Source organism: Parasteatoda tepidariorum, chromosome 2 (genome assembly GCF_043381705.1).
Source record: "Parasteatoda tepidariorum isolate YZ-2023 chromosome 2, CAS_Ptep_4.0, whole genome shotgun sequence".
Lineage (NCBI taxonomy): Eukaryota > Metazoa > Arthropoda > Arachnida > Araneae > Theridiidae > Parasteatoda > Parasteatoda tepidariorum.
The window spans coordinates 12,638,922-12,657,823 of record NC_092205.1 but is presented as its reverse complement, the minus strand read 5'-3'; the positions used below and the strand labels follow the sequence as shown (position 1 = coordinate 12,657,823).

Here is an 18,902-nt window from a genome sequence, read left to right as displayed (position 1 = left end):
CACACTGCCACATCCAGCTAATTTTATATATATATAAATATTAAATAAATAAATATATATTTGTTAAATTCAAATATTTTTTTGTTTTGTTTATTTTTTATTTTTAAATGCATATCAAAACATTACAATAATGAATAAAGCGTGCATATAAACACAATATTTTAGACTTACAACATAAAATCAAAAATAAAATATGTTCATAAGAACACCTGATTTATGCTTTTTATTTGGAATCATCAAAAATTTACTGGGGACCACATTGATTGAATATATTTTCTGAAGTACTTCCATTATTTTATTATTGTATGATGAGATTTTATTGTTACAGAATCTCAATGTTTGTTTCTCTTTAAAACGTACAGATGGCACTGCAAACGTTGAGAATTAAAGCTATATAAGCTATAAGCTAAATTTTTAGTTAAAGCAATAATCTCAAACTGGTCAAGTATACCAATAGTAAACATCGGTGTTTCCTAGTCAAAATATTGAAAATAAGTATTTTAACAACATATTAATGTGAGTTACCTTAATAATTTTTAGAATTCGCTATACAATGCTTTATACAAATCGGCAAATTTTTCAAGGTTTAAATAGAATCAAGTTCGTAAACAGTGACCGATTCTGCGAGGATAAAAAGTTTTCATGTCTATTGCGTAAAGCTTATTCTACTGCAGTCTTTTCAACTGAAACTGCTCCAAGTCATCAAGATGACTCCAGTGATTCATTTGGTACTTTAAAGAAATCTCTTGAAAAATGTAAAAAAGTATCTACTAATAAACGAGTGGTGCGTATTAAAAAATTTTCTCCTAGAAAAACTGATGGAGCTAATGTTTTTGGTAAACTATCCGATAAAGATCCTATGTGGTATCCAGATATAAGGGAAGTGCCCAAAATTGACAATGATCAGACTGATGATAGCACAATGGTGCGAAATATTAGCAGATGGTACAGAGATCCTACAGCTTACTTAGAAAAAATGAAAACTCTTGTCAAGGAAAAACGGGTAATTAGAATATTTTTCTGTTTATGGTTTTATTAATACTAGAGATTTTTAGGGGAAAATTAGCGTATCGTGATCTGTAGTAGAATAATCGCCATGTCTTGGAAACTTCTGGGCAGCGGTCTTCGAGAAACTAAAAAAACAACACATAAAGGCGCCAACTTGAAAGGTATAACTCATAGCCACCCCCCGGGGCAAACATTTTTAAAAAAAAAATTTTTAGGAAATGAAATTTGCAATAAAATTATCTTGTTACCAATATTTTCTTAGACAGTAAAATAAAGACAAAAATGATTGTAGGAAGTATTTCGAATAAGAGATGAATTTGAGGAAAGAAAATATTCCTAAAATTTTTATTCCAAGTGTTTTAGAGGTCAACAATAAATTTTTTAATTCTAAAATTAAATTATTGCAGTTAATGTTAAAGAAGAAACTAAGGGTTAAGTATTGGAATAAGCAAAGAAAAAGGGACTTGTAATTTACTTATTTTTGCTGATAAAGAGGAGTATGAAATTAACAAAAATGTGCTTATGTAATATTTGAAAGGTGCCTTACTAAACAGATAATGAAAATAATTTTTTTATGTGCACAATTCGACTGTTGATAAATCAGGGAAATGCTTATTTCAGGATGAGCAAATTCACAAATGAATCTGGTAGTATAAATTTTAACAAACTTTTTATTAAAAAAATGTAGAAAACTAGTTTTGCATCCTCACTAAAGACAACAGTTTAAAAAGAGTTTACAGTTTAAAATATTCAGACTTTTCAAGTTTGACACCAACTTGGTGAAAGGAATGAACAGTGATAGTACAGCTACTTAAAGGATGTGTTTTTACACTTGTTATAATTCAATTTTAAACTGCTTTCTTCGCTTCTGTTTGAGTTATTTTGCCCACATATTCTAAATAGCTGCCATTTTTCTTCAAAGATGATTTTATGTTAAGAGTAATTTATGTTTTTTTTTCTATTGTTATATATTCAAATAAATAATTTTTATGCATTTTCATATTGGATTTATCTTTATCTAGGTAGCCTCGTCTTTGTTATAATAAATTTGAATTTACAGGGGTCTGTCCAAACCAAATTTACCACCGTTTAGCAGTACCTTCACAAATTCAACTTTAAGAAAAACGAGGTCATTTCACAAAATACTTTTTCTTGAAATTTTATTTTTGCGTCTCCTAAGAAACGATAAATCCATATTTTTACCATATTTTTGTTTTGATTTTTAAATATAATTTTAATTTTCACAAATTATGTCTAAATTTTCACAAAATAGGTACCTCTCAGAAAAATCTAGACAGTCCCCTGATTTAGAGAAGTTCAATCTCGAGTAAAATGTAAAATTGTTATAAAAACATTAATAGTTGAATTAATGCAAAAGCAAAAGAATGAATAAATATATATACAGTCTAACCCCGCTATAGTGAACCTTCAAGGGGCCGAAATTTTGGTTCACTATAACCGGGAGTTCACTATATCCGTTATGCTGGCAATTTAACTAATGGTTCCCAAACTCCTCCCTTTTATTGCACATTATTCAAGTAAATGACTGAAAAATATTACGTAGTAGCAAAAAATGTGTTATTTTTCATTACTCTTTGTCTTCGTGCAAAAAAAATTAGTAATTTTTAGCTGATGAGCAATCCTCAACATCAGATATGGAAACACTTCCTGACTCTCAGATAATTTTTCCTGAATTTCTGATATTCCACTTTTTAAACCTGTCTAACCTGCCATTCGAACACAGAAAAGTAGTCTCATAAAATCGCTTAGCAAATTCATCGACATTTGTCCAGATACTGGAAGATTGCGGCTTCTTCGAATGGTGAACCACTTCAGTAATGCTTCTTCAACATCCTTGTAATATGCTTTTCTCAACTTTTTTTCCGCCTTCTAAATTTTTTTCATGAGCGGAAATTATTAATTGCCTATTTTTCCATATGTTACAAACTGCAGATTTGGATAGTTTATATTCCCTGCAAATATCAACTTGATTGCATCCATTTTCAATTTTTCTGATTATGCCCATTTTATCATCAATGGAGAATGTTATGTGTTTACTGGTCACCATAGTTAAATTTAAGACTCTTGTTTGCAGACTTTTTTTAACTGAACTGAGAGCAAAGAAAGAGTTGAAATGAGGGCCGTATCAACACATATTTGGGTCCAACCCTTTGACCAATAACGAATAAATACTCATTCCCACTGACAGAAAAAAATATTGATCCCACTGACACCTTACAGGTGTCTGGATTGGAAACATCTGCTTGGTTTGTTTAGGGATTGGAAAGTGAGATAAAAGAAGCAAACAAGTAAAAATGCTTATCGCTACTTTCCCCTCTAAAGATGGTTTTAAACATTTATATATGTATTTATTTTGAAGTAGAAATTTCAAAATTATTACAAAAAAAAATGAAGGAAAAAATCAGTCGAAGACAGAAAAAAGTTCATTATATCCAACTTCCTCACTTTTTTAGTTCACTATATCCACAAAAAATAACATTATACGCGTATAGCAAGGCACAGGACCGAACATTTCGTTCACTATATCTGGGAGTTCACTATAAACCGTGTTCACTAAAGTGGGGTTTGACTGTATATATATATGTTATATTTAGATATATATTTACTTTTATTACGAGTTTTGATTAGTCCAATATATAATTGAGAAGAATGAAGTCTTATCACTTACCCTACTACTTATATCCTTTTTTTCCCTTCTGATAAGTTTCTAATAACACAGTTCCAGTTGATAAAGAGTCTACTATTTAATCCATGGATTATACTCATTTTTCTCTTGAGACTGTATTTTTTTTTTTTTTTTTGAAAAGAAACAGAAATGACATGTTTTATTTATGTTATATATTTTAATTTTATCTGTAGTTGAAAGATGCTTTGGATCTTTTTGTTGAGATGAAGAGAAATTTTGTGGTTCCGCAGAAATACCACTTTACATTTATGATTGGTGCTTGTGGGAGGGCAGGCTACACAGAAATGGCTTTCAAACTTCTTAGACAGGTAAAATATTTTTGCTATTTTTAATGGGATGATTAATATTTGATTTGTTTATATACCTAAAAGTATTTCTAGTAAATACTCATCTACATTATTTGTTTTAAATATTCTAATGCATCTTATTTAGCTATTGAAGTTTTTCTACTTATCTTATTGGGTTAGTAGGAAAGTATTGTGAGAGTATTATGTTATTATCTTTAAATTACTAATTTAGATTTAAAGTCCTTGAATTTCATTTTGAAGTATGACATTTTTCAGTATTTATGTTCTTTTCAACATTACTAACAAGAGTCTTTCATAGACATCAAAATGTATTAAAATTTATTTATTTATTACACATTAATTTATCAAAAATCTAAATTGATGTGTCTATATTTTTTTCTATTAGTTTTTTAATATTATTTAATTTGTTTTATTTAAAGTTTTTTATATCTTTAATAAAAAAGTTTAATGAAAGAAAATATAAGACATTTTTGTGAGTATAAAAAAATTTAATTTTTTAGCATAACATCAGCAAGAAGCTTTTTACTAAACAATTTTGTTCATTTAAAGCTGCCTTATTTAATGATTTTGCAAAATAAATTTATATTCTATCCTCGCACCATCAGTGTTAACGCTTGACTTTAGAATTAGCCTTCCATATTTCTAGGTCTCTTTTTACTGAAAGTGGGTCCTTATTTTGAAAAAGAATTCCAAATCTCTTTATCCATATATTATTATTCACATTCATAATATTATTTTTTTAATGATAGACCAAATAAAGAATTATATTCAAACTATCAAAACTTTTTGTTATGGCTGATCAATGCGATAAGTTCACATTAGGAGTGAATCCATATAATGTTCATGAACGTGCGAAAAATTTGTCCCGATTAAAAATTAAATTCACATGATTTAATATTGCTCATTTTGATTTCTGTTTACTTGATTTAAGATCACACATACTGTTTTTTATTTTCGCAATCTTATATCAAATATTGCGTTTTGTATTCACATGATTTAAGAAACCGCTGTTATGATTTGTCTTCAAGTGACTTAAAAACTAGTCATTGGAATTCATATTCACGTGATTTTAAAATGAAACATCGATATTCGCATTCCCTCGTTTTTAAGATTTTAAAATCAAATATTAAAAGCAGTATTCAGGCAATTTTGAAAACAAACATCAAGATTCGGATGAATGCAATTTTAAATCAAGCATTGAGATTCATATGTACATCATTTTAAGATCAAACATCAAGATTTGTATTCACACGATTTTAAAATCAAATATTGAGATTCATACTCACACGCTTTTAAAAATAAATGTCGAGATTTGTATTCGCTTGATTTAAAAATCATTCACTGAGATTTACATTCACACAATTAATAAGTACTCACGTTCACTTTTTTACTAAGGCATTGATAACATTCTGTGAATAAATGCTTCCTGCATACTTTTTCTTTGTCTAAATTTCAGGTATTTTTTCAATTATTTAACAATTGTTTTTTACGTATAACAATATTAGAATTCTATTATCAGATATTTTGGTTTTTGACCAAACTCACCCCTAAGGCATGTATCAATGTAGATTTCTATAAAAATTAAACAATCCAAAAAAAATCCTTGATTTTCAAACAAATTTCGCCAAAATGATTTGGTGACTAAAGAGTCAAAACTAGTTACAAGAGTTATCAATGTGTGCAGAAATTTATTCCACTGAGATTTTGTGTTAGCAGAGAAAGTTTTTCATTTTATTTAAGTCTGAGTAGGAGTAATGAAACATCTGTACCAAAAAAAAGAAAGCAATACTATAATTTGAAGCTCAGAGTTATTCACATTTCTTTTCCATCAGCTATTATTAACAATAGAAAATAAATTTTAGATGTATATTTAAATTTTGGTTTTAATTTACCTACATAAATCTGTTGGTGTGCTTGCTATTTTTTCTGCACTGGAATAAAGCAACCCAGGGGCTGAGTTATAACATTTCTTTTGAGGCCCCTTTGCAATTTATGGTGTATTTGATGGTTTTTTAACACGTTATAACATGTAAATGGAATCGCTTATTCTATCCTTACACCATGCCATATTCTTAAAAAAAGTGGATTTTGGATAAACTCTTTAAGTATGTTATTAAAATTTCTTATTATTTTTAGATGACTGATCGTGGAATGAAACCTTCTCCTGCTACACTTACAGGACTTTTCAATTCCTGTGGAGAGAGTCCTTATCCTGAATATGGACTAAAAAAAGCCAAGTCACTGAAAGAAAAAATTGAAATTAAGAACTGGGAAATGAATCAAATAACATACCATGCTATGATAAAAGCCTTCGGACGTTGCGGGGACATAGAAACTGCTTTTCAAGTATAAAACTTTTACCTGCTATTTTGAAACATTTAAAACTTCCTCCCTTTTAATTTAATATGTATTTATAACCATCATTGAACAACCGACCTTGTTTTGAGTTTATGACTACTAATGTTCAATTCCATAGCCTTGTAATTTTGAACTCAATAAAGAAGACATGGGAACCCCTGGATCAAGTATGAGGGAAAATTTGTCTTCAAGGAGAACTTTTTGATGGAAATAACCTACATTCGCGTTACATGGGGAGGAAAACCTCCCATGGTTAGCCCTACAGCAAGGGGATTTTAATATTGATTAAATTTATTTGATACAAGAACTCTTTATATATTTAAATTTGTATGTTTTTATAATTATTATTTTATTACCAATGTAAACTGCCTCCCTGAAAGAATTTTTCGAAAAGGAAAAATGAAGTATTGCAAATTATTCTAGGACATTTGAAGAAACAATGAACTTATGACACAATAATGTAATAGTTAAACAACTACTTAATCATTCTCAATTTAAAATAATCCTGAAAAAACATGATTAAATAAAATTTTAATTTAAATTTTTGAAGTAAAAAATTTTTTACACATTATGTTCAACATTTTAGTTCACTAGTTTTCTTCTCAATTCCGAAATCTAGATCATGCATAATTTTTTAACAGAGAAAATTAAATCGAAACATAATTTAGAAAATTAAATTTTTATTTATCAAATTTTATTATGCTTATTTCTTTAATAGCTTTGAATAATAGCTATTGAAAATATCTTAGTACTTATGAAAAATTATTAATTTCTTCACAAACATGTATATTTTGTGTAAGACATGTATATTTTGTTTAAGATGTATATTCTGCTTAAACATGTATAGGTTACAAAAGGTATTATATAAAATTTGTAACATTATGTTTTTATTATTTCATGCAACATAAAGCAAACCATATGACAATCTCTTTAGAAGATCTGGTTATAATAAGTTTTTTTAACCTATTCCTGTTATTCCATTTAACTATTTCTGTTATTTTTCTAGATTGTTGATGAAATGGCTGCAGCTGACATTAAAATTGATGTTTCAACATATAGCTTTTTGCTGATGAGTTGTGTGGAAGACAAAAAGTCTGGGTTTACGCATGCGATTGAAGTATTATTTTATTTAGTTTATTATTTTTATTGCATTTTTTTGTGCATTTTTATTTAAAGTGCTTTGTAGAGGTTATCCTTGTTGGAGTGTATGGGTTATCACTAGTCAAGTTTTCTTAGAAACTGCTGAATTTTATTTATTTATTTTTACAATTCTGAATACTGGCTATGCAGAAAACTATATCTCAATTATCATTATTGTATTGTATTTGTCATCCTTAATCATATTTTATTAGTATTTACTGCAAAGAGACTTGGCACTGTTTTATTTTTATTTATTTTTGATAAGAACATTTGCGTGTTTAAAGTTTATAAAGTATATAAAGTTTTTTAAAACATAGCAGGAAATCTGAAAATTAGTGGACAATTAAAGTGTTCCTGTCCTGCAATTTTGTCTTCATATCCAGTTCTGCTGCAGATGTGTTATAGCTCTTGAGGATGTTTGAAGATGTAACTTTGCTATGGTAACCTAAGGCCTATGGTTACCTAACCTATAATATAACTATCAGGTGGAAACTTGTTGTTTTTTTTAAAAAAAAAAAAAAAAAAAAAAAGGCCTTAGAAATTGTATAACTATACAAAAGTTGCTTTCGAAATCATCATTGGCCAATAGCTGAAAATTAAAACGCAGTTAATAACATATTTAAGAAACAGCAATAAAATAAAACTTGTGTCAGTCGGCATACAGATAGTATAAAAATTATGAACAGCGACAAATATATCAAAGCGAAGCGTTCTATTTACGTATCAAATATGTTGCCACATTTTTAATAGAAAAGTTAAACTTTTCTTCACGTTGATAAATGTGAACTAATGCAAATCTTACAATTCAATTATTAATTCCTTCGTATATTATTGGTTTAAGTTGTCGAAAATTAATATTTCAATTGTAAGTTAGCATTAGCATACATTTATAAGAGTGGAGAAAAGTATAATTTTAATGGTTTTTTGAATATGGCTCTTTGAAGATGAAAAAGCATAGATTTTCTTACAAAATGACTGATAACTAAAAAACTAATCCAAATTTTTGAAAAAGAAAAAAAAATACTTCTTCATTACGTCAAAACACAATTATATGCCGAGTTTCGTGCCTGGGCGAAGCTTCTGGGGCGATATATTGTGATTACAGACACACACACAGCCGCGTTTATTATTATGTATAGATAATTAAGGATGTTGAGGCTTAAAATCTGGTACTGAAAGTAACAGCTCATTTATAAGTGTGAATGGCATTTATTTTGTTATTGTTCCAAATGGGAAATCATCAATGCTATATGGTAGTAGAAGGAATAAAAAATGTTAGTTCTATAGTTCAACTGCAGTTATTATCTGATCATGGAGGAGACTTTCTCTTTTTGGGTCATTTGCAATTGCTCACTTCTTTGTTTCGGTATGTGGTCTTTTTTTAAACACAAACGATATTGCTAAAATTTCTCATCTTAGAATAAGCAAAACAATAAAAAATTACATATGTCGTAGCTTATTATTTAGTCCCAAAAAAAGCAGTTCAATTTTTTATAGAATTTTAACTGAAATTTTTAATAGCGTATTGTGTTACTCATTATTGCTTATCTTAAATAATTAAAATATTTATAAAATTCAATAATAATGATTTTGAAATTATGTTTAATATTTATTTTTAGCTTGTTTGTATTTTTTTTTTCTTTTATATCTTGTAACAACAACTTCAGATTTATTTTTTAAAAAATACTTGAATGATAACTGAATTATTTTTCTTTGTAATTTCATGTTTACTTTGCTTGTAAATTACTAGGGAAACTAATGCAATATTTCAAAATTTTCCTTCATTGTGAAATTTTTTTAAATGGAAGTAATATTTATTTAGAATTTGTGTTAAGAATGCATTGAATATAGTCTTTCATTTAATGTTTGGTATGGAACTCTTAAGTGCAAATTAAATACCAATAAATATATTAATAAATGAGTGTGAAGTAAAGCTTACAGATTTTAAAACTGGCTTCAAAAAAAAAATTTTTTTTTTTTTTAAATTTATTATGTAAATTTATGCAGCCTTACTACTTCATCCTAATTTTACTAGTATATTGCTTAAAATCTTGCTATCACCTCATTTAATCAAAAATTTAAATTCTTCTATTATTTCAAATATAATTTGATCTTCTTTATGAAGAATAACAATTAGACTAATTAGGAATGGAATTATCCTTTCAATTGTTTTATATTTAAATTATATTAAAACTTTGTCTCAAAATCTGTAAAAATTATGGTATTTTTTTATTAGATTATACATCAGGATTTTCAAATTGCTTAGTATGAATTACTTACTCCATCTTTTTTGTAGATTTATTATTATTTTTAGAAACTTTTCTAATTCCTTTATTTAGGTTTGGCGTAAAATGAAGGAACGGAAATGTATGCCTAATGTTTTTACATGCAATCTTCTTTTGAGAGCTGTTCGTGATTGCAGTATTGGTCCAGACGAAATCTCTTGCCTTCTACTCCAACACTGGAGTAATTACTTAAAAAGACCATATGGCTTTAAAAGAAAAGAAATCACCTTTAGTGAACCTAAACCTATCCTACAAATTGAAAGCTCGGGCAAAATCGAGAACATTGAAGATCTTACTTCGGAGGTTATTGATAACACCGAAAAACTACTTAATTCTAAGACATTTGAGAAAAAAGATTCTGAGCAATCAACATCTCATATAATTGAAGCACCAGATCCTTCTTTTAGCTTACAGGTTACAACAGTTTCCCCTAGTGTTTTGGGAGTAAGACCTGAAGGTTCAACTGATGTGTTAGATCTAAAAGCAATCAAAACTCCTAGTGATAGGTATGTCATGAATTTTTTTATCACACCTAGGAATATTTTTTTAATTGTAATAATTTTCTATAATAACTATATTTATAATGATTGCATTTGCAACCTAAATAATAAAAGACAATTTTTAATTCGAAAAAATACATATTGCATAGGTAGTAAAACACAAATTTTTCCCACATCCCTGATTTCTATTGTTTAGAGGTTTTAATAGTTATATAAAAGTTGGAAGTGTGGTCAAATATGACTTTTGATTTGAACTAATTCCAGAATTAATCTAATTTTTTCCTTCAGTTAATATAGTTATATAATATAATATAATTATGCCTACATAAATCTGCTGGCGCTCTTTTTTTTCCCGCATGAAAATTATACCACATCCCTGATTTCTATTGTTTGAAAGTTTTATTGAATAAATAAAAGTTGGAAGTGCAGTCAAATTAGACTTTTGATTTGAACTAATTCCAGAATTTATCTAGTTTTTCCCTTTAGTTAATATAATTATATAATATAATTATACCAACATTAATCTGATGGCGCTCTTTTTTTTGGGGGGGAGGCTTAAAAATTACACCAGGGGATATGATGAGCTTTCTTTAACTAAAATCTGAATCTGTTCTTTCCAACTGAATCTTTTCAAAAAATGTCCTAACATATCCGATTTACTTCAAAATATTCAGGCTTACTTGATTTATATGCGTACTTCGTAAGTCATTTTTTTCCAAACCATATTTGCTTAAGATATAGACAAATGTCATAATTTTTGTGCCATCTGCTTTTAGTAAAAATGTAGCTCTGCTTTTTCTATTTAGTTCTTAAAGGAGGTCATTATTAGATTACAAAATATTATTTAAAGAGAAAATCTTTTTAGCGAGAATGAATATTTTATTGAAGTTTTTTTTAATCATTGGTACAAATTTTACTGAAGTATAATATTATAAAACATTAAAAATATCTTTGTATATTTTTTCATGTCTTTCTAAATGTATGGCTCTCCCTTATTTTTTTTTTTGAAAAATCAATAGCTGTGCTTGATACTATCAGTTGACTATCTTTAAATTACCATAGTTTTTATCATACTACAATTGGCAATATCATAAAAAAATGTTTTTAATTGAATATTTACTATTATTATTTTTTTATAATTTTCAGAATGGCTCTGTTAGGTGGTGCCAAAGGATTCCTTGAAGATATGAAGAAAGATGAAATAAAACCTTCCATCAAAACTTTCACCCTTCTCTTAGAAAGCTTACCTCCATATTTTGAGATTGAAGAAGAACTAATCACTCTTTTAGATATTTATAATGTCTCACCTGATATTGGATTCTTCAATATTCTGATGAAAAGAAGGATTTTTAGACATGAAGGTTTTGCTGCTAAGGTTATTATTATTGTATTAATTTTACAATAGAATATTTGTAATTATTCTTTTTTTTTAAATTAAAACTGCATTTTTATATTTTTGTTTTGAATAAACCAACATTTATTAATAGTTTATAAAATTATCCTAAGCTTGTTTTTAGAGCAAGTTCTCTTTTTTATTAATTATGTTACTTTTATGCTAAATAAAATAGCTTAAAATAGTTTGCTCTCATAATTTATTTTTCTATTGTTTTTAATTTAGTCATTATTTAGCTATCATTTTTAATTTAAGCATTTTTTATTGTGATTAATAGTTTTTAATATTCTTAAAAGGTATGTAATTGCTTAACATTATATGACAATTGTTATTGTTTGTCAAAATATGAGTTAGTTAAATGGGTCTAAATAAATTTTAATTAATGCCCTCTGTCATAAAAGTCTGTAATGTCATCATTTATCGTCTGTTTAAATTCTATTCTTTTATCGAAAGTGTATTGGCAAAAACAATTTGGCATCATTGATGTCAGTATGATAATTTTTTCTGCTTCTACTAAATTATATGTTACCATTTCTAATTTTGAATTTTAGTAAATAACTATTTTTTTCTTTTTGATGGTAGCTATTACCAATATTAATCAAATCATTGGCCTTAATATTTTTCAATTTTTCATGTTTTTCCTAAATTAATTAGCACTATTTCTCCCTCAATTTGTTGCAATGATGTTATCATTTACAATATTTGATAAAACAGAATTACCTATTGTCTATAGCTGGTATGTATAGGAACAATGGCAACCAAAGAAAAAGTTCAATTTTTCAAACCTCTCTCTTGAATGATATAGTTGAAATTTTTGAAAGATTTTTTTCGGATCAGTGATTCAAATTGTACCTTTCAACCACTGTCCACTAACTAGCAAAATTGATGCTGCAGTCATATGAGAGTACCTTTCAATAGCTTTTTTCCTCTTTCTGTTCAAAATTATTAATTTTTTCCTCAAATTTGTAAGTTTTTGTTTAAAATAAATACATTTTGTTTACTGCCTTTTACATAATCCTACAATGATTATAAAATATTCTAGGAATTATTGAGATCTCGCAAAATAATTTTTAATTTTTTGGCACTATAAGTCTGTTTTATATAAGGTGTTTAATATGATTCTCATCTTATATAAGTCTTGGAAATAGTTATGATAAGTCTTAGGAATGAAAATGTTAAATAAAGCTCGAATAAAGAATAAACAAAACTTAAATAAAGAATTTGCATGTAATATTTGTTACAATAGAATGTGAAATGTTATAGGCCTAATAAAACAATGTGTGATCTTTGAATTTTTGTTATTTTTCTTTTTTTTTTTCCTTTTCTTTTTTTTTCTTTTCTTTTTTTATTTATTTATTTTAGTTGCAAAGTAACCTGTTAACCAACCTTATAATCAAAACATAAATATTTTCCTTGATGCTGATCAACATCATATGAAACTGCTTTCTGCTTTTGCTCTACCTCATACAGGAAAAAGCAAAACTAATTTTAAAATAGAACTTGAACTTCTTTTTCAGCTATAACATTAAGGCAAATGTTTAAATTTGGCGTTACAATATGTTTAAGACTTTGCCCATCAGGAGTTGTCTATTGATTAATTGTGAAAACCATAACTCATACTCCTAAGAAGATCATTTTATTATTTATTGTGTTTATGATTGTTTACTTAAAATATAGGCTTATTTATATTTTAAACCTTATTTTTTTGCATCATCATAAGATAAATAAACATTTTTTTTTTAAATAATTTCAGCAAGTTTTGGAGTTAGTTAGCAAATGGGGCCTTTGTCCAGATGTTATAACTTTTGGTGTTTTAGCTACAGGATGTCGGACTTACAGTCAAGCTCTTACATACTTAAATGATTTAAAAGTAAGTCAACGCTATTTCAATGTACATTAATTATTTAAAAAAAATTATTATTGTTTATTATTGTTTGAATTAATTATTGTTTGAATATTTTTTTTTTTTCAGAAATATTTTTGTCACGATACATAACATTTGAAGCAATGCAAAATGAGTACGATAATTGTCACTCACCAACCCTGCTGAAATTTTGTATACATATAGAATCTTAGACTAGGAATTTATTCATGAAATTTTTTCACTGTTTCCAATTAGTAGGGTTACAGATTGTTTAAAACAAGAATTTTTTCATGAAATATGATATCAATGTTTAGTATCTACAATCGAGGAACAGTGAAGGATGTAAAAAGTTGCATTAATTTAAGAATAATTTTATGTGGCTATGTAATAAATAGGCTTTCAAATAACCTTTAAGCTAGTTGTAGCTTATAATGTCAATAAAAATAGCAAATTTTAATATTATAATTTTTGACACATTTTTTTATTTGTTTTATAATGGTCTGTACTAAATATAAATTATTCATTAAATCATTTTGTACAAAATAATGTAGTATGATGCATGTAGAAAGATTTTAGTAACATTAAAATTTGTTTTTCAGAACTCACACTAGACAAGAGGATGACTTTTTTTTTTAGAAAAAGTTTTAATGTTCAAAATTGTTTGATATTATTAGTAGTTGTTCAAATAAAGCAGATTTGAATCTGGTAATGAACAAATATTTGAAAGAACTTAACTTATGAAAAGTTATCGATATGCAATTTGTATTGTTATCTTATTTATTTCTCCACTATGTTATCTTAATTACTTGTTAAACTTTTGTGCTTAAAAAAGAATATTGTGTTACAGTAGGTATCTTCTCACTGTAATATCTATGGAAACGAGATGGCAGATCTTCTAGCTAAAAGAGGAACTGACATTTTATAGAGTAACCAGAGAGAAATTCCTTACTCTTCCATAAATAGAATAATTAAAAATACGATAAATAAGAGTTATGAAAATAATTTAATTGAACAAATTGGTGACAAGGCCTGGAAAGAGACTTTGAATGAAATTCCTGATCATCCGAGCTGCATTATGGTTGCTGACTTTAGGTTAGAAACCGGGCACGACTGCTTTGCCGCTCACCTCCATAGACTTAAGATCTTTCCCTCTCCAAATTGTGTCTTGTGCGGGGAGGACCCCCCAATGAATACTGAGCATATGGGGGTTCGCTCTGCAGTTACTGGCAACATCTATGACAAATACTGGAATGCTAGAGAACAGCTGCCGGCACTGCTAACTGACTGATTTTCTGTTTATCTTTCTATTGTTGATATTCTATTTCATGTTCCTTTGTTCTAATTGTTTTTGTATTTCAACTTTTTTAATGGTTTTATTCATTTATTTTTTATTTGTTATTATTCCTTCTGGGTCTCTAAGGCGTGTTTTTACACTCCAGTGAATGATATACACATCAAGTGCTGCTGCTAGAAATTTAAAAAAATTACATATAAATATAGCCTAAAACAACTTATTATTGAACTACTTGCACTTTTTTTTTATTTTTAATTATTTATGTATAGAGACAAACTGCACTATACAAAGTTTTTACAAAAGGAATAATCATGTTGAATGATAAAAACCTGTTTTAAAATGTAAAGAATCTAAAATTATTAATATCCAAGTAGTTAGCCTTATAAATATTAAGCATTTAGAGAAACCCTTGTATACAGTTTTCACTCCCATATGCCACTTTTACTTATAACTCAGCCCATAGAGGGCCAAGGCCTACTGTGCTCATCTCAGTTTTCTTGACCTTGGGCTCTAGGAGGCAGGAGCAGATGTTCCAGCTAGGTGGTCAGCCTAGCGCGGAACCCCCAGTGTTTAGTTCCCAAGCATGCTTTGTACTCATTTATCGACCCACTGAAGGGATGAAAGGCTGAGTCAACCTAGCCCGATCCGAGGATCGAACCCGGGATCTGTGGAACTGGAGCGCGAAGCGCTACCACTCAGCCACCGGGCGTCACTTTTACTTATAATTATAATAAAAGAAACTAGTTTAGTATGTAGAAGAAAAAAGTGCAAAAAATTCTAAATGAAATTCTCAATTGACAAAGAGGATACTTAAATTATTTTTATTAAAATGTGATTTAGTACTTACTTCTAATTTCTTCCTTTCATTTATAGAATTTAGGATTTTGCCCAAATATTGAAATTGCAGGAGCTCTTTTGGCAAATGCTTGTACAAGTTTTGATTTGGAATATTTGCAACACATTTTAGTTTTGATGCAAAAACAAGATATTAAACCAAATGAGCGACTTTTGAGAAAGTTAGATAAAACTTTACAAACTGCAAAGAAAAATATAATTGATATGGTGAGTATACTATTTAATACAGTATGCAATTTACAATTTGTTCATCTTATAATTATCCCATGCAACTATTATACTTTTCTTCACAATTTACAAACTTGTGTTTTTCACCAAGAGCATTACATAAAGAAAAAGTGAAGTGATTTTTTGTAGTGTTTTTTAAATGCTCTTTTGCTTTTTATCTTATTACATTTTAAAATTATTATATAATATGAACGTTGCCTTAATAATTTAATGTCCGATTTTTTTGCAATTGACCAAAAAAAAATTCTTTTGTATTATTTAGTTGTAAAATAATCATTTACTTAATTTCATTCATTTATAAGCTTCAAATTTCATTCATCTATCGTTATCATATACAATACTGTGAAGTAAAACAAGGGATTTTGATGATTTTTTTATATTTATTAATATTTTATATAATTAATATTATTATATAATTTTTATATTTATTACCTAATATGTAGATACAATATAATTGCTGTTTTTTTATTTATCTTAGAAATCTCCAGCTTTTTAAACTATGCCTATACACTAAATTATATTTTCTGCAAAAAAAAACAAAAATTCTTAACAAATGTGCGAGAGAATTAGAAACTCTATGACATTTCGGTATAAAACAGTGGCTGCAGAATCTAACAAAAAAAAAATAGTTTGATAGGAGTATGGCCCCTTTCAGATGTACAGACTTACAGGGATTTCTTCATAGAAAAAAAGGCAATTTAGCAGATCATCCCTACTTGTTCAGCAATACTTTTTTTGAGCTTTGAATGGGTGACAAGTTCTAATTGCTCTTCCTACAGTTTCACTGACTTGCTCTATAACAGTGCTCTCCAACCTTTCTATCCCTTCAGACCAGCTAATTTTGAAAATTTCCCCACAGCTCTCTGAGAGATGGAGAGAGGGGTGTTAATAGCTTATATTTATAGTTTTCTAATTTTATAATTTTTATTTAAGTGTATTTAAACAGGCCTTCAAATTCAATACAATTGCATGTGATGTATCAGTGCAACTTTAGATGATGTTTCTTTGTTTAATAATTTTTATTTAATTGTATTTAAACAGGCCTTCGAATTTAATACAATTACATGCATTAACCTCTCATCCAGAGAAAGTTGTACAAACCCAAGAGAAATACACCACAGTAGATAATTTAATGCTCAATAGGCAGGCCGGTAAAATTCGATCCATGAACCAGTCCTTGGCCCAAGGATTGGAGAACACATTTAAATAGGGTTGAGTTCTAGCGATCTAACTGACCAATCCACCAGGCCTATATCTTTTCCCAGAAAATGGACAAATGAATGAGCTCTACTTCGCCCCTAGTTGCCATTGATAAGTCTGAGCCAATATTCAAAATAAAATTAGGGTAGACTACATCCTTGAAAAGGACACACAGGATACTAAAACACCATTCCTACACCTCACACCAGCCTAAATGTCTCTTTTAATACTTAGGGGAATGGCAGCCATACAGATATCTACTTATATCGGTTCCAGTTTCAGCAGAATTTGATAATAACTTGAAAAAATAGTAAACCTCCAGGAAAGTTAATTTTTATAAATTTTTACTTTTTCCTATCATGGAGTCTATTTGTATTAGCAAGTAGATTATTTGTGTAAAATTATAAAAAAGTACAGTGTTAGATTTAACAATATGTAATAGTTTTATAAAACAAACAAAAAATTAGTACTATGATTATCGGTTGGAAAACTTCTTGTTGAAGGTTTTTGTTGAAGTTAACCATCCCAAGATCATAAAAAATAAATTAATTGCTTTAATCACTAAAAAAATGCCTCTTAAATACTTAATATCATTCCGAACTATGTGTGTTGGTTGAATTTGTGTGTTAGATTTATGGTATTTTTTTTATTTTAATGTCTTTTTTTTATATATAATTTTGCTTTTATTTATTTATTGAAAATATATTATCTTACTCAGACTAATTCGCAAATGAATAAAAAAAAAAGAACCTACAATTTGCAAATTATCCATATTCAAATGCAATACCTGTTTTTTTTTTTTAAGGGAGGGAATGGTGCTTTGTTATTTAAATTTTTTAGCCAATCTGGCTATACATTTACTTTTTGAAAGAATGAAAATTGTTTAAATTGTTCTAAGGGAAAACTTGATAATTGTTCAAAAATCACGATAATTATTTATCTATCGCATCTGATTTGAGAAAAAGTCAATATACGTGTTTTGTTTTTTAAGCTAAGTTTTGACAGAATTGCCTTCAAACTTTTTAATATTATCAATTTAAATGTTTCTTTTTTATGTTTCTGAATAACATGTGTTTCATTACTCGTCTATATATTTTCTGTTTAACTATTTTAGGAACATGGAAAAAAGGTGCATCAATGCTTTAAAAGAGAAAACTTTTCTAAATTGTACAAAGAATTCTGTGAATTTTACGATACCTGGTTGCCAAGTATGAAATTCGAAAATGAAGAAAATGTGTGGTCTCAATATAAAACAGAAATTGTTGAAAAAATTGTTCTTGAACCTTGTAAAATATTACCAAGAACTGAATAAATAATTTTTTTATTTCGTTCCTTAAACAATCATAACACACTTATTACTTTATTTAACTAATTACAAATACTAAACGGAGTTGGTGGTGGTCAAGCATATTTAAAGAAAACTTCATTTTAACATAGAAAAATAGATTTTGGTTGACTTTTTAAGTTTTCCTGGTGATTCCAGGGGTGATTGTGAGCCCAACTCAAACATCTTGAAAATTTCTTAAGTAAAACCATTAATGTGGCATTTCAAAAAATTAATGTCTTTATAAATTTAAATCATTCATATTTTCAAAACATTAAATTCTAAATAAATTACATTCAGTATAATTTAAATGAACAATTATGTATTAGTCTACTTTTATATTTAATCACATTTATTATTCTATGAGAAAAAATATTTACAAATGAAAGAGATGTTATTAAATAAAATATACAAGAATTTTTATACATAAATGTGATC

The 18,902-nt window shown here is 27.7% G+C and overlaps 1 protein-coding gene across 1 annotated transcript; it reads left to right on the top strand.

Annotated features, from left to right (window-relative positions):
* Positions 1-675: 675 nt before the first annotated feature.
* LOC107455927 (pentatricopeptide repeat-containing protein 1, mitochondrial) lies at positions 676-18,478 on the top strand (the record flags this gene model as incomplete). Its single annotated transcript, XM_016073656.3, is given in 9 exon segments — positions 676-1,003; positions 3,889-4,023; positions 6,160-6,369; positions 7,388-7,498; positions 9,861-10,312; positions 11,453-11,681; positions 13,453-13,569; positions 15,731-15,919; positions 18,255-18,478. Coding segments are annotated over 9 exon segments (1,969 nt in total), but the record flags the coding sequence as incomplete, so codon positions are not given.
* Positions 18,479-18,902: the final 424 nt, after the last annotated feature.